Raw genomic sequence first — 22,008 nt, forward strand, 5'->3', positions numbered from 1 at the left:
CCAGAGCCAGAAACGGGAGGGCTGAGCCTGGCTGAAGCCTCTGCCCCTGCCCATCCTTGGAATTCCCTGGCAGGTCACTTCCCCTCTGTGATGTAGAGCAAGCCTTGCTCTGCACTCATGGGCAGCAGAGAAAGCAGGTGCCAGGAGTGATGCTGACGCCGGAAGGGTGGTCCCCTCGGGCGCACAGCGCAGCCGCTTACTGCTTACCGCTTACTGCTGAAGGGCGCCCAGAACTGTGGTCGGTGTTTAACCACCCACCTTCAAGGATGTTGGAAGCAGAACCTGGTAAAGGAGAAAGGTCTGTCCCAGAATCAGACTGCAGGGCCATCTGGTGTTACAGCTGACCTGCGGACAAATCCATTGAACTTCACACCTGAGTTACAGCTGGCACGGGGAAGTCCACAAGCCACGTGGCTGCCTTAACAGCTGTCCATCCAGGTGGGGTAGGCAGGAAAGAAACTGCCCACCCTGTTACATCACCATGAGTTTTCTAGGACCTGGAGTCTCTCCCCGACCTTTTGCCATGGTGATCACCATCACCTTAGGGCAGATACTAACGATACTTTTCCCTTCGTGTGTTGAAATGATTTCCTCACGTCAATGAATCTTAAGGTGTTAATGAGCATATCAAGTGGACCAGTTGCTTAAAAAGTCTGGTTGTTTAGCTGGGAGAGGACTCAGAGAAGCAAGAGTCTCTGAAACACATTCTTATTCTGGAAACATCCAGACTCAAGTCCCATCGGGGGAAAACCACAAATGGCTGCCTCAGAGATGAATGTTGAAATTGGGAGTTCTCTATTTCTACTGCAGATTTTTCTGATAACTTAATCAAACGCTATTTTTATTAAATCAATTAGTATGCATGCGGAGTGAAGTGCAAGACATTTTTTCGCCCAGGAAAGGGAAGGAATAGTTTTGACTGTTAAATTTATTCTGAATGAAACCTTTTGGCTATATATCCAGGTAGGGTTCTTTTCTCAGGGAGGAAGTAGTGGTGGGCAGCCCTGGTTTTTGTGCGTTGATTTCGAGGTGATGCAGCACAAGTAACTCAGGTATAGAGAAAGTAAGGTGTTTTCCACTGAGGCATCCAGGAACTGAAAGTAGGAAACCAAAAGAAGAGTCTTGGAGTGAGATTTTCCCCAGAGCCCCCACACTGGTGCAAGCTGTCCATTGCGTGAGGGCATCCAGCTGAGGCTACACTTTGGGGCAGAAATTCAGCCCAAGCTCTAAGTCACCAAGCCACGGGGGCCATGCCCACATGGGGATAGGCTGCCTCTTTTCAAAGGTCCTAAGTGCGTGGTACCCAGGGACGCACTGTCGGATTGGGAGTCAGTGAGCAGTGAAGGGGAGGCGAGTCAGCAGTGGTGTCCAGGATAGTCTTCTTTGTATTACAGCTAGAACTAGAGCTTTGTGGGGCATGTTCTTCCAGAGTCTTTGTTTCAATGGGACTAAAGTATTGAGTTGACCAAAAAGTTCATTTGGGTTTTTCCCTGAGATGTTATGGAAAAACCCAAACCGACTTGTTGGCCAGCCCAGGAGAACAGTTAAGAGGTATGCACAGTTCACAGAGAGGGCTGTCAGGGGCAGATCTCTGAGGTCACCCTCTCAGCTGCACAGGCAGAGTGGACCCTGCATGAAATTGGAGAGAGTTAGAGATTTGAAACACCTTTCCTTCACTCCTTAGATTCTTCTCTGCTTTCTTGCCCCTCCTCACCCCATCCCATGCTGCTCAGACATCAGCTTCAAACTTTCTCAAAGCAAAACACAGAAACCACTGTCTGTTCACCAAGAACCTTGTTCAAGACGGAAACACTTGGGAGTTGCCAAATTCATACTAAGGTGTAAATAGCTAGGAACAATTAAATATTCCTTCCTCAAGGGCAGCGTTTTGTTGCTTCAGGGGCAGATGAACTACACCTTCCTAGTGGACTTCCAGGCCGTGGAAAGGGGTTGGAATTTTGTTTGGGTGTTTAAGGCGAGAGTGGGGACCACTCTATTCCTGAGACCACCACACTGGGTCCAGGGTGGCCCCATAAGAAGTCTGCCTCAGTTTACATCATTTGTTCCTCTTTGCTTTTGTCCTGCCGTGCATGGCAGTCATCATGACAGGTTCCCCTGCCCTTCCACTGGTCTTTTAGGTTGACCTCAGCTTTTCTTCTTGTCTCTGAACTTGGCCGGACTAGCGTTTGTTTTCCTTGTGTTTAGGAAACTCTTCCGTAATTGCCTTCTTTCCAGGCAAGCAAACTGCTCTGTGCCTTCTACTGCATCTGAAAGCTTCTCTCTTTTAAGTGTCATACCCCTAAAATCTACCTGCTTGAAAGCGTCGGATTCTGCCCCTTTCTGAGGTTTCAGTTTTGAAGTCGAAGTTCAGAGCATCCCCATTGCTTGCTTACCCAGAAGCCAAGCCCATGAGCCCAGAAGAGAAAAAGGAGAACTTCCTGAGAGTCTGGTTGTTAGAAGCTTTTAGAAGACAGAGATAATGTCTTTTTCTGTTTTTCTTTTCGATTTTATTGAAATATAGTTGATTTACAATGTTGTGTTAATTTTTACTGTACTGCACAGCAGTTGAGTTATACATTCTTTTTTTATGTGTTCTTTTCCTTTACGATTTTTTTCTCCATGTTTTTCTTTCTGTATCAAGTCTAATAGAAGATAATTGATATTTTTCCTCCTCTTAAAGTGATTACAGTGGATACCAGAAGCTGGAACTGGACTTTGCTGTTTAAAATCATTCCTTGATTTAAAGCAGTTCCTATAGCTTTTCTGGGCTTAGGTTATGCCAGTGGAGCTGAAAATCGCGCATTAATTTGATCAGTTTAGGAAAAATAATCTACCACCAGGCAGCATGACCAAATACACTCTGGTCTAAGAAGTCAAGTAGCTGAAGTGGCAAGCTCATATGTAAAGGCCCACTCTGTCCATCTGTGATTCTTTAAAGACCCTTCATAATTTTCATATACCTCCCTTCATGCAAATTAAACACGTGAAGAATCTCCCATCCTTGGAGACATGGAGGTTTTTAAATGCCAAAAAGCTAGGAGCATACTCTCCTTTATCCAGAAGGTGAGGGATTTGCATATTTAATCTCAGTAGACTCCAGTGAAATAGTATATGACAAGGTTCCAAGTTTTGTTCTTTTTCCCAAATAAGGAGGAAGCATCTTACATGTATTTCAGAATGCTGTAGGGGTGGTATAGTACTTTGTCTTCTCCTACTCCTTCCAATGAGTTTTTTGTTCTGAAAAGTAGATGCTAATGTGTGATTTGGAACCTTTGATGGTTTGTGATGCCAACTTCCTGCTCTCCAAATGTGCCACTTTTTTCTGTCCTTGGTCTTACATCATTCCCCTAAATAGAGCCAAAGTTGATGCCTTAGTGCCGTGAATTCCTGTCCAGCCACTTGCTGTACTTGGCATTTGAGGACCTCTCGAGGCTCTCCCCATCTCTCTAAGCATGAGGGTAAGAATCAGAGCTAATTGAGTGTGACTGCATCTCTCTGCCTCTTTTTCTCCACCCAACTCATCCAAGACAGGCAGGTCAGAGGGAGCATCTTTTTCTTTTAATTTCTAAAGGTTTTTATCCCTTTTATCTACACTTGGTTGTGCTAAGAAACACTATGTTAATTAACAGATTATTAACCAGTGTCTTCATCTGGTTTTCCCATGTTAACCAGTATCTTTAGGCACAGGCTGAAGAAGGGGTGGGCCTTGCTTTAGAATACAGAAGCAATGAGAGGTTTCAAGACCATTTTCTTTGGTGGAGGGAGGTGGTTTAGAGAAGAGTATCGGCTGGTCTCCCTTGGAGGAGCCTTCAGCCTGGACTCCCATCACCTCTTAGAAATGAGGAGTCAAGAGGTTAGTGGTTGACGTCCCCTGGCCATGTTTCATTCTCAGCACAGACAATGCAAACATCTGTTTCAGCGTCTGCCCACCACGTATAGCTCACTTTCCCAACTGGCTAAAATAGAGTCTTTCATTTCAGCAAACAAATATTGCATGTTTTGTGTGTGGAACTTCGCATTATGTGCTATGATGGAAATTGGAAAGAAGAGGGCTTGTTCTCAGCTCCTAGGCAGCTTGTTATCCGGTTGTCTAAGCCTCGGAGTTGAGAAAGTGTTTTAAAAGGATGATGTTCTAGAGATAGCCTCTAAGACAATTATAGCTAATATAAGTGTCTGCTCTTGTGGTTGTGATTAAACACTTCACTTGATGCTGTGACTGCGCCACAAGTCCCATTGACAGCTCGCCCACGGCCTCCCACCCCCGTTCCTGAAGACCCGGGTTCCCGGTAGTTGGTGCGCAGTTATGAATTGATTCCCCAACGTGGGGAAAAGCTAATAACTATGATTTAGGATGAAAGGCGCTGGGTAAATGCTTGAGCTGTTGTTACTACTGTTGCCGCGCACCTTATTTTTAAATTGTGCATCCTTTTAAGTAGTTGACTCGTTCGCCCCAGTCTCCATTATATCTGAGCAAAGCATTCACCGAAATTTCTAAAACCTTTTCATTTCTCTCTGTAGGTTGTTGTTTCGTAACATTTTATACAAGAAAAGCTGCACTTGAGGCCCAGAATGCACTGCACAATATTAAAACTTTACCTGGGGTGAGTCGGTTTACTTTTGTACCAAAATCACTTTATTGCTTGAAAATGGTCCTTTCAACTGAAGGTTCTAGTGATGGGCTCTTAGTGCCAAAAATGACTTTGGGCTTTTGAGGAGGGTGTGCTGACGACCCCCCCAGACCTGGCCCTCGGTCCCCCTTGCAGCAGCCAGAGCGGCTAGCCAGCCCCTCAAGAAGCGCTGGCATTAATACTGACAGAAAGACCTCTCAGAGAGTGTGTCCCCTGGCCAGAAAATCAGAATGACCCCACTGGGTCACAGTGGCGGCTACAGAGGATTGGGTGGGCAGCGATTGTCAAGGGAAAAAAAAGAACGCACACACACACGCATGCAGTACACCAGAGGAGCAAATGGAAAAGGAAAAGCTTTTACTCACCAGGAGCCTCTTTTCAAATTTAGTCCTTAGATTTTTCTTTTGAAAGGACAAAATGTACTCTGCACAGCCGTAATATTCAGCCTCCTAATGGCTTCTAAACAGTCAGTGGTGGTTAACAAAGTCAATGTTTTAATGCCCAATTTGTGGCTTCATGTCGATAGAGAACAGAAAATACGAAGCTTACAATTTTTTGTTTGCATTTCCTTCCCAGTCATACCGGACATTTGGTACCATTCACTAGAAATGAACTAATGTTGGCTGTAGCTGCTGCATCCGAATACATGAGTTCTGGGGGTCTGTGACCGTTTTATCTAGTGCATGCTGGTATAAATTCCTCTGTGCTAGTTGGGATATTTTCCCCGTTGATTCAGATATCAGGGATGAGTTTATTTAATGGCAGAATGATGTGTGTTGCTGATAATGAAGAACCTCTGGTAAGCAGTGCTGTGTTAATGATTTTATTGAAACCTGGTTTGATAAGAGTAAAAGAAAAATAACATGATGTCCCTAATGTTTTCAGGGTATAATTGTAATGTCTTATCATTTATCTGTCATGCAAACCTATGTACACAAGTCATTTGATACCCTGTCACCCCCAGAGAAGATAGCATTTGCTTACTTCACCTTAGCTCCATTGAAAATCATATATTTTAGTGGCAAGATACTCAGTAAAAGGTTTTCAAAACATTAACTTGGTAATAACAAAAAAGTAGTAAATTACGAACTGTGGTCTCAAACCACACTGCTTTGGTTTTCCCCTTTTTGTGTGAGCAAATCAGACAGACTGAGATTCAGAAAAGCAAGTGTAATACCAGAATTCTCCCTCCTAATTTAATTTAACTACTTCTGTCTGAAACGTCTTAGGTACTTTTTTAGTAGGGAAGATTTTACTGGGTCTAAGTGCTTTGCCTGATGATTTCTTTAAGTATTATTTCAGCTTCATTCCCTGTATAAATGGAATTTTTCCAGTGTAAGTTCTGGGAGGTTGCAGTGTTAGGTTACATTATTGAATGAAGCAACCAAGGTATTTACTGTCTATGGCAGAAAAAATAATAATTTTTATTTCCCAGGCTCCTAATCCAACCCAGAGACCACTTGGTGTTCCTTCTTTTAGAATGAAATACTTTACAGTAATTAGTGTGCAAAATCCCTTCTATGTGTTTAAACAAATTACTTGAGATGATGAATTGTTATTATAGCATTTAGGGTCTGTCGGTGCCAAATCTCATCCTATTTTAAACTAATGTGAAGCTTGGTTCATTTGAGTTCATCCCCTCCACTGGAAGGAGCACAACTCCTAACATGCCATTTTCATGCATGAAGATGCTCCTCAAAACCCCGAGTTAACAAATGGGCTGTGTTGAAACTCGTACAAATGACTGATGAGCTTGCTTCTGTTTGGGACATCGGACATTTCACTCTGACCCCTTTCTCAGCAAACAAATAGCATCTTCTGTATTAAAAAAAAAAAAAAAACGTTACTCATGTCTCTTTTTTGCTCTAAAATGCTCTGCATGCAGAAGTCAGGGCTGCTGATTCTGGAACCCCCTTATTAAGAGCAAGAATTCTGGGGTTGGAAAAGACGGTTTGTGGATTGTTTTCGGCTTTCTTTTCATCCGGTTCAATTTCCTCTGCCCAATTACTTGAGGCAGGTTAAGTGAAAATTCTGTGAAGTCAGGTCTGATTTGTAAGCTCCGAGGCTTCACAGCACACACACTGTTGCTACATCTGCCATTTCAAATTAGGTGAATGGGAGCAGAGTCCGCATCTCGCATTTATGTATTGCTTTATCTGATCAGCATCACCCTTAACAGCTCCAGCAAGAACATGAAAGCGGTTTCCTATCAGCTGGGAGCTTTGGTGGACGGGAAGAAATGGGACCAGACATAAAAGATTAATGCATATTCTCGGGGAAAAAATATTACAGGGTGCCTTGCTGTTTGATTACAAGCCTTGGAATTAGTCAACATTTCCATAATTCTAAACCAATATACACCTGTTTTCCCACTGTGATGTGAAGGCACAACTTAATTTAATAGAATCCCTGCTGTGCTAAATCTCTCATTAAATACCAAGCAAGTTCAGTAATTTAAAGTTGTAGCACTACTATTTTAACTGGTTGCCTTCCTATTATGAAATTAATAAGAAATTAATGATGCACTTTGCCATATGCCTTCAGTTTCTTTCTGAATAAAAATAAAAGGATAAAGAAAAATGCATCACCAGCTGACACTTTAAAGCTTTTCTGGTTGTAATCATTTCTCCTGTGGATAAAATCCATTAAAAAGGCACTTGCTGCCTTTTTTTTTTTTTCTTAAGTGTCCAAAACTTTCTATTTAAAGCAAGATCAAATAGTGCTGGGTGTTTGGTTTGCCTTTTTTTTTTTTCTTTCCTGTTTAATTTTCTCTTGCAGTTGATGTGTTTTGTCATATGGAACTTTTCATCATGCAGCCAAACTTGGTGATGTCAAGGAATTTTCATTCTTGAGAGAAACAAAGAACTTGGTTCATATGGGAAAGAAAGAAAAGCTGATGGGCCGTTCTTTTATGCAAGTGAACATTCTTTTATGCACTCTTCCTCCTGTGTAATGTGTGGATTGTAGAGACCCTTTCCTTGGTGGGGTGTAGGGTGAAGTATCAGGGCATTACTTAGCAGCACAAAGTCATCAAGGACACATCTCTTAAGCCTATCCCTTACTGTGTGACTGAGAAAGACACTGGGTCTTACATCCTCTGAAATGCTCAAAGTAAGTCCTAGAAATACACTCTTAGAAGATAAGGGAGCAAATTCAGCAGCTCTACATAGGGAGCAAGAAATGAGCTTCAGAGGGTTGGGAGGTCCTTCTGGTTTGATGACACTCTGCTCTAGAGATAGTGGTTTGACACTTAAGGAAGAGATCAAATCTTAGGCACAGGCATGATTTATTACTAACATTTCATTAGGTTAGAGCTTCCCTGATGGCTCAGCAGGTAAAGAATCCGTCCGCAATGCAGGAGACACAGGAGATGCGGGTTCAGTCCCCAGGTCGGGAAGATCCCCTGGAGGAGGAAATGGCAACCCACTCCAGTATTCTTGCCTGGAGAATCCCATGGACAGAGGAGCCTGGCAAGCTACAGTCCATGGGGTCGCAAAGAGTCGGACACAACTGAGCACACAGGCACATTAGGTTAACATCCACTCATGAGTATCGGGTGCTGCTGGTGTGCCAGGCAGCAGAGCTCTACAGTTACACCACGCACATGCCCTGGAAACCCCTAGTGGGTCTGTGACCATGTCTGTGCAGAAAGGACTGGATGAGTCACTGGCCCTGGTACTAACTTCTGAGCCTGACCTTTTCCATAGCTGAGCCACTTGTGTCCTTGGACAAGTCCTGATTCCCTCTCCTTTGATGATACAGCTGATCAGGCTGAGAGGTACTGTCTTTGTTCAGGGTTTCGGGCAGGCACAACCTCACTGGTAGAATGACTCAATAGAAATGTCATCGTCTGCCATGGTGCTCGCCAGAGAGAAAAACCCTGTGAGGGCAGCTCTCGAGATTCATTTTGTTTTCCCTGACCTAATTTAGCTTAATTAAAAAATGAAGTAACGACCTCAGTGGAGGCCCAGGAAAGCTGCCACGACCCCCTCAATAATCGGGTGTCACAGCCAAATATCCCCCTGCTCCAGGCCTAGTGCCTCTCTTTTTTCAAGGTCTTCACACACATTGTCTCTTGCAATAAGGCTTTTTGATTGAAAATCTCCAGCAGCATCGTTAGAGCATTCACCATATAAATTAATTTAATTAAGGATGTAATAACAGAGACGAATACAGTTTTGAAAAAGCTCTTAAATTTGAACGGCAAGGAGAAATTGGAATATTAATTGCAAATTTCTTCCAGCCACTTTCTCCAAACCTGCCTCCCTCCTTTCGAAGAGTCCCTCCCAGTTTTATTAAATGCAGTTTATATTAAGGCGTTGCTGCCCTAAGAGCACATTTGTTTAGAGCGCTGCATGTTAGCCGTGGCAGACGGAAATGACACGTAGATCTGAGAGATAAAAACCAATGGGCTTGATCCACCAGGAGGAAGCTGTAAATGAAATGCCCTCTTGGGCCACATGTGCTCGCCCACATGGCGTGAATGCCCCCCTTCCCGGCTGGCCCTGTGTGGGCAGGCAGCCCTCCCCGGTGGCCTGGAACACAACCCTCCATAGAACTGTCCCCCAGTGTCCTCTTAGAGAGGCATGCTGGGGCTTCGTTTCTTGCAGCAGAGCAGCAGTGACTGGCGCTGAGAGCGAACTCACTTTGCCCGCTGTGATGCTTTTCCAGGGGCTCACTCACTCTGCACCACCTCTTCTGATTATTGATATGTACTTAATGTCTTTGTTCTCAGAGCCGTGGTGATTATTTTATCATCATCATCATCATTATCTCTGTCATAAAAATATCTCAAACTCTATCTCTTCCCATCATGGAAATTTCCCCCTAAACCATCCCATTTGAATCAAAGCCTGACGAGGTTGTGCTCAAAGTATTTTTTTTCCCCTCAGGCGCCTTTTATTGAAAATTGTTAGAGAGGAAAAAAAACGGGGGGGGGGGCAAAGATCACTATGAACAGGTTTGAGTCCTCAAACTCCTGTGCCATGGAGAACACACAAAATATTCATACCTTCGTCCAACAAATATTTACTGAATTTTTATGATTGATCAGGTGCCATTCTAGGTTCCAGACACCTATAGTAGCTACTGTGATGTTTATAACTAAATCTTTAAGAAACAAAGCCAGCCAATGTGCCTATGTATAGTTAGTGTTTAATAAATTGCTCTTGGATATTTAATGCCCAAATGAGTTAAAGAAAAATACTTGTAAAGGAGTTGAGTTTTATTCCAAAAAATGATTTTGCCCAAACACTCCAAAATGCAAACTGCGTGCAGATTTGTGATTCCACGTGTATATAATGATAGCTTGTTTCATATAGAGAGAGCTATATATTTATGTATTATGTATATCTCTGCATTAAAGAGATGGGAATACCAGACCACCTGACCTGCCTCCTGAGAAATCTATATGCAGGTAAAGAAGCAAATGGACATAGAACAGACTAGTTCCAAATCGGGAAAGAAGTATGTCAAGGCTGTATATTGTCACCCTGCTTATTTAACTTATATGCAGAGTACATCATGAGAAATGCTGGGCTGGATGAAACACAAGCTAGAATCAAGATTGCCAGGAGAAATAGCAATAACCTCAGATATGCAGATGACACCACCCTTATGGCAGAAAACAAAGAAGAACTAAAAAGCCTCTTGATGAAAGTGAAAGAGGAGAGTGAAAAAGTTGGCTTAAAACTCAACATTCAGAAAACGAAGAGCATGGCATCTGGTCCCGTCACTTCATGGCAAATAGATGGGGAAACAATGGAAACAGAAACTTTATTATGGGGAGCTCCAGAATCACTGCAGAGGGTGACTGCAGCCATGAAATTAAAAGACACTTTCTCCTTGGAAGAAAAGCTATGACCAACCTAGACAGCATATTAAAGAGCAGAGACATTACTTTGTCAACAAAGGTCCGTCTAGTCAAGGCTTTGGTTTTTCCAGTAGTCATGTATGGATGTGAGAGTTAGACTATAAAGAAAGAATTGATGCTTTTGAACCGTGGTGTTAGAAAATACTCTTGAGAGTCCCTTGGACTGCAAGGAGATCCAACCAGTCCACCCTAAAGGAAATCAGTCCTGAATATTCATTGGAAGGACCGATGCTGAAGCTGAAACTCCGAAACTTTGGCCACCTGATGTGAAGAAGTGACTCATTTGAAAAGACCCTGATTCTGGGAAAGACTGAAGGCAGGAGGAAGAGGGGACAACAGAGGATGAGATGGTTGCATGATGTCACCAACTTGATGGACATGAGTTTGAGCAAGCTCCAGGAATTGGTGATGGACAGGAAAGACTGGCATGCTGCAGTCCATGGAGTCTGACACGACTGAGTGACTGAATTGAACTGTTTACATAATGATAGTTTGGTTCACATATAGAGATCTATATATTTATGTATATCTCTGCACTCCTACAGGAAAAACATTCACACACATCCATATGTGGTTATCAGTTCAGTCAAATAAACATAGGAAGAAATAGAAAATCTCGTTTTCTGTTTGGCCTGCCCACATATTGTTCCTTATGGTGGTCACTTTTCTTAGCTTAGACTTCACGAGCTGTGTAATTCTTCACGTTTGTTGTTCGGTTGGGTTTCAGTTCCGCTTAGGATCATAGCTGATTCACAGCACAAGTACAAGGGCACTTGACAAGTGCCGTTTAATGATGATAATCCCTGCCTTCCACCTCCATAAGAGAAGAGTAGGCGCTGAATGAGAGAATGTATGTAGAGCTTTCTGAGCCCCTGAGGAAATGGACTTAAAAGACGTTATTTCTACTTGACAGTTTCTGTAGGTATGAAGTTTTTTGGGGGAGCAACCCAACAGATAAAATGTATTTGCTGGAGACGATGTCAGGACACACGTTGGGTGTAGATTCTTCAAACTTAACCTTTGCAGAATTTGGTCAGAGCCGAGATATTTGGTCTTTCTAGCCCTGAGTGGCTGTTTTCCCTACTGTGTCTGTGCTTTCTTACTAGGGACTGTAGCCCACCAGGCTCCTCTGTCCATGAGATTTCCAAGGCAAGAATACTGGAGTGGGTAGCCATTCCCTTCCTCCAGGGATCTTCCCAACTCAGGGATCAAACCTGTGTCTTGTGTCTGTTGCATTGCAGGTGGATTCTTTTACTGGTTTAGCCACCAGGGAAGTCCTTGTTATTAAAATCATTTTAAAAAGCCTGTGGTGGAGAGCACCACCGTGTGGCTGCGGAGGAGCTTCTGGGGGGGGGGTGCAGAAGCCCCCCAACCCTACCACCTGCACCTCCAGAGCCAAGCCAGTATGAAGACAGGTGCAGGGGATAGAACCAGCCCCAAAGGGATCTCAGCCTGGGTGGCAGGATTGCTGACCAACTCATTGGCTGAGACCCAAGAAAGTTGGAGGGAGGAAGAAATCCTTGGTCTGGTACTTCACAGGCTTCAGGCCAATCCCAGGGGATCTGGGAAGGTATGTTTTAATACTTTATAAAAAGCTATTTGGCTTCCATGGTGGCTCAGATGATAAGGAATCTGCCTGCAATGCAGGAGACCCTGGGTCAGGAAGGTCCCCTGGAGAAGGGAATGACAACCCACTCCAGTATTCTTGCCTGGAGAATTCCATGGACAGAGGAGCCTGGTGGGCTAAAGTCCATGGGGTCGCAAAGAGTTAAATGCAACTAGGCAACTAACAGACAAAAGTCCGTTGGTGTATATAAAATAGATAACTAATAAGGATCTACTGTATATCACAGGGAACTCTTCTCAATACTCAGTAATGACCCACATGGGATAAGAATCTTTAATAAAAAAGGGATAGTGGATAGATGTATATGTATAACTAATTCACTTTACTGTACAGCAAAAACTAACACATTTTAAACCAACTATTCTCCAATAAAAAAAAATTTTTTTTAGGATGTTGGAAACTGTCCATTTACCCACTATAAGGTTTTACAAGCTACCTGTATAGTGGGCGCTTCTGCTTTGGACAGGCCAACAATCCATTCAGTAACTTTGGGCATTTCTTGGTGTTTGGGTTAAATTACCTTAAACGAAAAACCAGGTTTTGTGTGTGTGTGTGTGTGTTTTTAAGAATATGGCCTCCTTAAAGCAAGGAAGCCTGTGGGAGGTGATTCATGAGGGATCCTTAGTGGTGGCAAGTTGAGAATGGCTGAGGTGCGAAGGCCTGGGTTAAAACAGGAAACAGCTACACCCCTTTTTTGGTAACAGAACTCAGTGGGAGGCCTTCCAGTTTTGTTTTGCAAACAACACAGTCTCAAACACCGACCTAATTAACAGGACTGTTCTGAGAGCTTAGCAACTTCCCGCGTGGCTCAGTGGTAAAGAACCCAGCTGCCAATGCAGGAGACACAGGTTTGATCCCTGGTCTGGGAAGATCCTCTGGAGAAGGAAATGGCTTACCCAAATGTGCATGCCGGTAACCTAGCACAGATGTTCGGCCACATCTGCACTGTCACCTATGGCATTGTTTGAGAAATTTTGGTGTCTGAAGGGATTGGATGGCAAAATGAAGTCACAGTTAGATTTCAGAGTTTATCACTTGGGAATACAGCAAGGCTCCTACGTACGAACGAGTTCTGTTCCGAGAGCACATTCCATTTCAGGAGCACTTGCATAAGCCCGATTTGTAGGTAAGTCCAAGAAAGTTAGCCTCGATACCCGACTAACACAGTTAACTGTACGCGACTGCTTTTGCACTTGCCTCCAGACATCCTGGGCTTGAACTCAAGATGCTATGCTGCTGTGCTCTATGCGGTACTTCACAGTAAAGCACACTAAAGCACAGCCACCTGTAGAGGGTGCTCGCGTGAGACAGTGTACCCCAGACCCGTAAGCTCACTCCCACGATTGAACGTGTCAGCGCACATTGGATCTTTGAAAGTTTGCACCGTGGAGGTTCGCGTGCGGGTGGTTGTTCAGTCGCTCAGCCGTGCCTGACTCTCTGGCAGTCCCATGGACGGTAGCCTGCCGTGGCTCCTCTGCGCATGGGATTTCCCAGGCAAGAACACTGGAGTGGGTTGCCGTTTCCTTCTTTAGGACGTCTTCCTCGACCCAAGGGTCAAACCCACATGTGCTGAATTGCAGGCAGATTCTTTACCGCTGAGCCACCAGGAAGCCCCCCGTGTGTCAGAGACTTAACTGTATTCGGTTCAGTTACACAAATCTCCGTTCCAACAAGGCCGATAAGATTTCATTCGAGAGAAGATTGGGGGGAAACCCATGAATTTGACTAAAGGTCTGGATGGAACTGTGGAGGAAGGGATTATGACAGTCGGACGAAAGGGGAAATTTTTAAAAGTTGGGAAAGGGTCCAGATTCCGTCTTTAGAGCGAGTGGTCTGTGCGAGAAGGCATCACCTAAAACAGGGCTGTTAAGCTGGGCAGACCTCTACCCTTTCACGGGTGGGCTGAGCCCAACTCAGGAGACGTCTGGGGGAGGTGGGATGGCCAGTTCAGAGCCTCCAACTCTGGGCCACCCACCAAACAGAGTATATGACATGGGGAGCTGTGAGGAGCACTGTCTAGGAGCCCTGAGGTCTTCCCTAGCCACCAAGAAACAGAGAGCGGCTGAGCTGGGGCCAGGGAGGCCGGGGGAGGGAGCCTCGGCGCTCCACTGCCGGCTGGAGCCAGTCTGCTTGGGAGCAGGGGAAGGAGACCAGCGCCTGGGGCCGGTGGGGGACCTCACGTGTCCTCTGCTCGTGGTGTCACAGTGCACAGGAGCTCGGGAAGCATCTTATGACATGGGCTAGTGAAGTTGTTTCGATAACAAAGCAGTGTGTCAGGACCAGATCATTCCTGCTCTCACCAGCCACGAGTCACGGAGACGAAAGGAGAAAGGGCGGCTGTGGGACGCTCGGGGCGGGGTAGGGGCGCTGTGACCCGTGTTCCCTTCTGTCTCCTTTGCTGTTCCTGACCTCCTCGCCTGCCGTCAGGCGGTGGCAGGTCACAGTTCATGTCTGCAGTGCCACCCCCTCCCCTCGAGTACTCCAGAAGCACTCACGAGTCCATCCTTCCTTCATCAAAGGGTGAAGCGGTCAGACTGCGATGATCCTTAGAGCCCTTCTCAGGCGCCTGTGCGTTGATCGCACTAGTGTCCTGTTGAAATTACGAAAACCTGTCTAGGTAGGAACGTGGGTCCATAGGTAGGAGGAAGGTAAACGTCCCTGTGTGACTTGCTGCGGGTGTGGGGTGGTGATGGCAGAGAGACGCAGCGGGCCATCCAGCGTGTGATGCTCCACTCTGAGGTTCCCAGCCCGTTTGTTCCCCTCTCGTTGAGGACCCGCGGGGGCTTAGCGCTCACAATTCTTCTGCCGGGAACAGAGAAAGGAAAGGGAAGGCGATGAACGCCAGCAGGTCGGTCCATTTCCCCAATTCCGGTCTTGGTCTGATGAGGGTGTCTAACCTAATGAGGCTCCAGGATGGAGGTGGGTTTCCTTTCTCCTTGGTGTCTGGCGCCGGTCCACACCCATAGTGAGCTGCCTGTGTTTGTAGACGACTTTCTGATATTGTTTATTTGCTGCCCATCCAAAAAACATTTCGGGATGAAGTGATAGCATTCACCTTGTTGTGCAGAGGACGCAGAGGCTCTGGAAGATTAAATTAACTTCTCTGCCCTCCCCTGGCACAGGAGTGATGGAACCAGAATTAAAGTCACAGTCCCTCAGCCTCCCCGATAGCCTGGCCTCCTGATGGGAGATTTTGGTCTGATGCCTGCCTCCTTGGAGGGGCTAGGGAGTCAAACTCAAGAGGCCAGTGCAACACGACGGTGAAAATCACTACGTAGTAACGACTGTCAGTGGCCCAGGTGTCAGGCCCCCGATGAACGGAGGCTTCCGGGATGTAGCACTTGACATTGTCACAGCTGCTGCATGAGGTAGATGTCACCCAGCCCCTTTGCTGGTAAAGAAGCTGAACCTCAGAGAAAGGGAGCGACTTGTCCAGGGTGGCACAACCCATAATGGGGAGTGGACAGACGGTCAGGTTCAGACGAGCACCTCTGGCACCTGTCAAGTTTGCACCCCACTCTACAGGCTCACAGAGGCTTACAGGTCCTAAGCCCCATTGGGCACCCCCATTCCTGAAGCAGGAAATGTGTCCCCAGCCCGTCCCTGGCTTCACTGACAGCTCCCGATAGCCACCCTGGCTCCCTGCGCAGCCATCCTAAAGCCAGTTTGAAGCCTCAGCACTCCCATCACCCCTTCTTATGGTGCTGCGTGGGGCTCCTGGACCCAGGACTGCCCTCCCCACAGCCAGCCAAGCACCCCTTCCCCGAGGATCAGTCCTGACACCCCATGAGTTGGGGCATGAGGCCTCAGCCTCTCACCCTGCCCAAGACGTGAAACCACACTCTCCGGCCCCGACTGAGGTCCCCACAAATAGCAGGTGTGAGAGGGAGGGTTTCCTGGTCACTTGGGTCCAAGGTGACTGACACCAGGTTCACTGAAATGGAGCCACATATCAGAGGCGGTCCTTACTATAAGAGGATCTGCTTTGCAGACATGATTATAAATGCAGCACCTCTCTTCAGAGGAGCGTAGCTTCACCAACGTCGGCTCATTAACATTCAGGTTATTAGGGTTCTTTTCTTTATCTGCAACCCCAGGCTCTCAGCCCCAGCTCCACAATCTGCATTCTAATGTCCTGTCTCTGTCCAGCTGGCCTCCCTGTCCTCTTCCATCTCTGGGCTCTTTGTCCAAGGGGCGAGGGCAGATAGGGACAGGACTCATCTCCGAAGATGAAGCATAAACCCTATCACGTGCCATCCAAAGCTGTGGGCCGGTAGGGGGGAATCTCAAAAAAGCTCCAGGCCCGCTACCCTCACCCACCCTGTGGCCTCGACAAGACCTGGGGGCCTTTACAGAACAATCAGGCCCACCCACCCTCTTACTTTGTGGGTGAGGAACCAGGGTCTGGGGGGTGAGGTCTGCAAAACCATCTAGGCATCTGCATCCTCTGCTTCTGAAAACGAGGGACCAGACTCCCCCCAACCGAGAGCACTTAAATCTGCAGCAGCCACTACGGGCGGGTGGTACAGCCTCCCTAAGCAGCCGCACCAACAGTGCTGTCTTTGGCTACAGCACGTCACGGGCAGGGAGGCCAGGCCAGCAGCTGCTTTGCCCTGGATCCAGGAGCTCAGCTGTCCTTCCGTCTGGGCCCCACCCCCGCCCCTCCACCATTGGCTCTGTCCTCCCCCTTCGAGTTCGGATCAAAGGCTAGAGGATCAATGAAGATACGAGGGCAGGGGATGTGAAAAATCCTGTCCAGTCATCACGCTGTGATTTCTCTGTGGCTAAGAAGGGGGGGTAAGTGGATTATTGTGCAGGCTTAGACACGTGTCACCTCGGCCGCTGTCCTGGTCATGGAAACGTGACCCTGGGCGTGTGAGGTTATGAGACCTAAAGTCCTGTGCTCTCTGACCCCCTGCCTTCCTTAGGGCCAGGAGGGGCCACGAGAGAGCCAAGAGCAGGCTCCCCGGAAAACTCGCCTCCTTCCCTGGAAGGTCCGTGGAGTATGTTCTGGGATATTCAGTTCCGCGCATCATGCCCTTCCCACGTGGAGACTGTATCATCATTTCTCCAGGAGAGCATATATTTAAGTATATACCAGAAAACTGTGCCAGATATTTTGCATCAAGTGTTGTATGGGGTCCAGGGTACCATAGATGAACTGTCAACAAGTCGTGTGGATTAGGAAAGAGAAAATCCGTTGGTATCCCCTCATTCCATCCTGCATCCTGGGTGTGATGTCAGACCCATAGTGGTGGAACCCTGGGAGGATTAGGTTTCTAGCAAGTTTTGATTCCGTAAACCTGATATTTTTCACTGGCTTTCAGAATTTAGATAATCAATGTTCAGTTAATAAAAATCATACTGATAGTGAATGCTTACTGACCTCTACGGCTAATAATTTCCCTCCTGTACTAGATACAAGTTGGATGGGAGAGACAGCTATGAGCTAATTTCAGGCTAACTTCTTGTCACCTTCATCCATCTGTAGTACCTGCTTTATGATAGCCTAATATTTATAGGATATCATTTAAAGAGAAAGAAGAGCATTAGCCCCAAACTCAGTGAGTTCTCACATTTCTTCTGCTCATGGAGGCACTAACTATAATCACAACCCCTAAAAAAAAAAAGAAAAAGAAACTCACAGGTACCAGTGAGTCATTTATCAAAGAATCTTCCTCACTCAAATCACTTCTGAGTTACTGAAATCACTCCTAAGTCAAAGTTGTCCAGATAAACCCCTGGAGGTCATTGACAAAAACTAACTGTCATCAGTAAGGAAAAGAAAAGTCAGAGTCACAGACTTAGGAAATCATGGTTAATCTCAGCAGGTTTCTGCTTATTTCAATGTTGTTCTCTGGGTCAACAGAGGAACACAGGGCATGCAGAGGGAAAAGACCAGATCTGATCATAAGTGTACTTAGAAACAGCACCGTCCGATGTCCCCACTTTATGGTCGAGGAAACGGAAACCCAGAGACGTTAGGTGATGTGCGGAAGGTCACACAGCCACCTGGCAGTGCAGGTGGGACAACTCAGCACCTCTCAGTTCTGCACCTGTTGTTTTTTTCTCAGGTCCCTAAAACTTCTCTTTGCAATGATGCCAAAACATCATTTTAAGGAATCAGAAATTCAAAGCCCAGATTACCAGTCTGTACCTGGATTACACTCTGTGATGTGAGGCAAGCGAATGTGGCGATTCCTTTTCTCGTTTCCATTCTCCGAGCAAGACCCAGAGAGATAATGACGATATTCTTCCTGGCCACTTACCTAAAATGACAGACGAATGAGATGAACTTATGAAGAATGGAAGGAGAAAAAGGAAAGTCCTTAATCATGAAGTCCGTTTGCATCCACAGCTGGGGCAGTGATTAGTAACCCTGACTGATAACCAGTCTCACCTGGGGAATTTTTGAAACTGCACGTGCCCAGGCCATACCTCGAGCAAATTAGCTAAGAATTTCTCAGGGTGGGAGCTTAGCTTCATTGTTTTTGAAGTCTTCCCAGCGAGCCCCGTGTTTGGGCAGATTTGAGAACGGCAGCTGGGAGGATCGCCAGCAACCCCCAGAGGCGGGTGGTGGTGGTGAGCAGGTTGCTTCTGCTGCTGTCCATCCTGATGCCTGCGAGCGCCTTACCTGCTGGTTGTCCTCCCACGGGTACCGCATAGCCTTGCTACTCAAGCTGTGGTCTGTGGACCAGTGGCGTGGCCATCACCTGGGGACATGTTAGAAATGTCCTCTGGCCCCACCCCAGACCTGCATTTGAACTGGATCCCTGGATGATGTGAATACCTAGTGTGTGAAGTTGGATGCTTATGCACTGGCAGAAATAGGCCTCATCAGTGCTGCTGTCCTGGGACTCCATCGCAGTTCCCTTTAAGCTGCTCTGAATGTGTGTGCTTACGTGCCTCTTGCCACCGCTCAGTCTGTCTCCACTCATCTGAGTCCCGGAGAAGGCAGAGACACGGACACCTTCCCTGGTGCCCTTGTGGGCACTCTTTAACAGTGCGTCAGGGTGACCTGACCAGGACAGGTGAAGAAGGAGGCAGCTCCACTGGGCCTGGAAGGGGCCCTTCCTTCTCCAGCATCCTTGTTTCTGGACACTTGTATTTTTCCACTCCATCATCCCTCAAAAGACCCACAGATGAGATAGATGAGACTGATGCAGAGTTCACGGGTCCCAGACTGGCAGGGGATGGGTGGAGGGGGTGCTGTTTTCAGCCCAGTTTTATTCTGAAGCAAGAAGAGCGATTTTCTGCCACCAAGAGTTAATCAGTAATACTCGTCAGCCCAGCCCCACCCCGCAGGAACTTCTAGAATCCCTGCTGCTTCATCCTTTGTGGACTTGAAACGCCTTCAGAGAAAAGCAGAGGGCTTACTCTCCTCTTTCTCTTGGAATCCACAGCTTGAGAGGCAAGAAGCTGAAACCACCACCCGAACGCTAGGGTAGAGCATAGACTTTCTCCTGGCAAGAGAGATGCTTTAGGTCCCTACGTTTCTGCAGTTTGGAAGGCTTAAAAGGAAGGTCACCTGCCCTAAAGAGTCATTTTGAGACTTCACCTTGACTGGGTTCTCATTTTCCCTCCCTTCTTACAAATCTAAAGACGTTTTTCGCATTTTGGCTTATTTCTAATCCTCAAGCATCCTCGGTAGCAGTCTGTTCGCACAGGGTGGCATGTCGCCGCAAAGAATGGAATCCACAACCAACCTCTCCCAAAGTCATAGCTGTCACTTGTCACGCCAGCATCAAAGCATGAATCGTGGCTGGTTGACCAAAGCAGCATCAGGAGGCCAGGCAGTGGGCAGGACAGGAGGCGCCCAGAGGAAGAAGAGTCCGGCGTCACACCTGCTGGTGGTGTATCAGACCCCAGGAGAAAAGGGGACCCAGAAGGAGAACACGCTGTGCAAGAGAGAGGCCACCGGGCTTCCTCTGGACCCGCCGCGCGCACCTTGTGCCCCTCGTTTTTAGCGCAAGCAAGTGACTAGCCCTTGAGGAAGAACTTGCATCAGCTGGGTTTGTGGACAGGTGATGCCTGCTCTGTCATGCTCACCTTCCTCTGCCTGTTTGTTTTATTTCAGTCTCTGATTTGAGCTGGATTTGAGCTTTAGAAGAAGGAAAAAAAAAAAAAAAGCTTCTGCTTCTTCCTTAGGCAGTTTGGAGGTTCATAACCCTTACTGTTTTCTCACTGCGCTCTGAGTCCCACGAGTTGAGCCCCCTCATCTTTGGTCTTGGAAACAATCAGAAGCCGGTAACGCAGCTGATTAACCGTGAACCCCTCTTATCCTTCAGGAAGAAGGAGAGAACTCAAGGCTAAGGAGGTTTCAATCCTTGAGACGCCTCCTGAGAGGTACCCTGATGATGCGGATCAAAAAGAAATACCCTGCATCGATTTTAAAGACACACCCTTGTATTTCTGTATCATTTGCTTCTCAGGTGAAAGCCACTCAGAGTCACCGACCAGAAAAGGAAAATGGAAAACCCTTGGCATACAGCTTAGGGCTCCAACAGAGCAGGTCTTTCCACCACAACTGTGCCAAGTGCCCGGCTCCCAGAATAACATCTCAGAGTCTCATTTGAGCATGACCTTCAGTCTCTGGCAGCATTTGGTTGGACAGATGTGGTAGTTGGATTCTTGGGGTGTTTTCGTCAGCATTTTCGTTTGATTCTCTTCTCTAAACTTGATAGGCTCAAAGATGAGTTTTATGGAAACGCAGTATATCAACATTTCCATTGTCTCTTTTAAGAGCTTTATTGGGAATGAGAAAATGTAGCTGAGACTTTAACAAAATTCTAAGAAATGAAAGGAAAAAAAAAAAAAAACACCAGCTGGCCGCCCTGATACTGATTTATGGAAGGGGAGGCTGGGTCTGGCCTAAAGCTTGGAACACGGATGAAGCTGGAGCAGAACAGAGCTGAGTGCAGACGAGAACGGAAAGGCGTCTCAAGCTGTGTCTTCCCAGTGCCTCCCACACACAGTGGAGAGAAATGATCAACGACGTTCTTATGAAAACGTATATTTCTCCTAAAGATGGCAAGCAGAGGACCACGCCTTAAACCTCTCTGCGCCCTAGGGTCACTTTCTCATATGGGCCAACTTCACTGTGTCTCCATCATTCAAATTCCCCTGGCTTCCCTCCACCTCCTGTAGGCTGTTGGATCCCCACACTTGACCTTGACATCAGACCTTTCTGTCAAGCCCCAAACCTCGATATTCAGCGTCTGTTATTGGGAAGTTCCATCCAGATGGCCCACAGGAAATTCCAAACCTGAAGTCCTCTCCCCCTACAAGCCCAGCCATCCTTGTGCGTCACCTACATGGGCATGAGGGCCAACCAGGACAAGAAGCTGAAATCATCCTCAGGTTCCCCTCATCCTGTGTCTTCCCCCTGGGCCCCATTTATTATCAGTGAGGAGGTCTGTGTGCTCCCTGAGAAGCAGCTCTGCAACTTCAGCCTCTTCATCACTTGGGTCTCATCCGTTGTCCTCACAGCTAATAAAAGCATAGATGGGCTTAGGGGAATTTTTGGAGTTATCCTACCTAGAGCTAAACTTGTTAGTCTTTTAAGTGCTTTCCTGCAGGGGGAGCGGATGGTGGAATTACCACCAGATGCTGGGGGCTTCACGTTTCCTTAGCTGCTCTTGGGAGTGTGTGAACATTGTTGTGTTGTGTCTTTTGGCTGAAAAACAATGAACACAACTGTCAACTCTTGAGAGTGAGGTGGGAACTCCAACTCGTGTCTCCACCGTGTCTTCAGTTTCTTCGCCGTCCTTGCTCACACACTGTTCCTGCCATGAAAACACAGCCTCACGCTTCGGGAAGGTATGGGTGAATATTCCTGCTTTGTGGTCCTCTGTGCATAATTTCGCCTGTGCTGAAATTCA

General features: G+C 46.7%; 1 protein-coding gene across 37 annotated transcripts in view; it reads left to right on the plus strand.

Annotated features, from left to right (window-relative positions):
* CELF2 (CUGBP Elav-like family member 2) overlaps positions 1-22,008 on the plus strand; it is a 553,512-nt gene that overhangs the window by 445,235 nt on the left and 86,269 nt on the right. For all 37 annotated transcript variants that reach the window (XM_069547203.1, XM_069547206.1, XM_069547204.1 and 34 more), the window contains one exon: positions 4,519-4,601. In XM_069547203.1, the coding sequence (XP_069403304.1) occupies positions 4,519-4,601 (83 nt within the window). The remainder of the gene's footprint in view (positions 1-4,518; positions 4,602-22,008) is intronic.

The sequence above is a fragment of the Ovis canadensis genome, chromosome 13, assembly GCF_042477335.2.
Source record: "Ovis canadensis isolate MfBH-ARS-UI-01 breed Bighorn chromosome 13, ARS-UI_OviCan_v2, whole genome shotgun sequence".
NCBI lineage: Eukaryota > Metazoa > Chordata > Mammalia > Artiodactyla > Bovidae > Ovis > Ovis canadensis.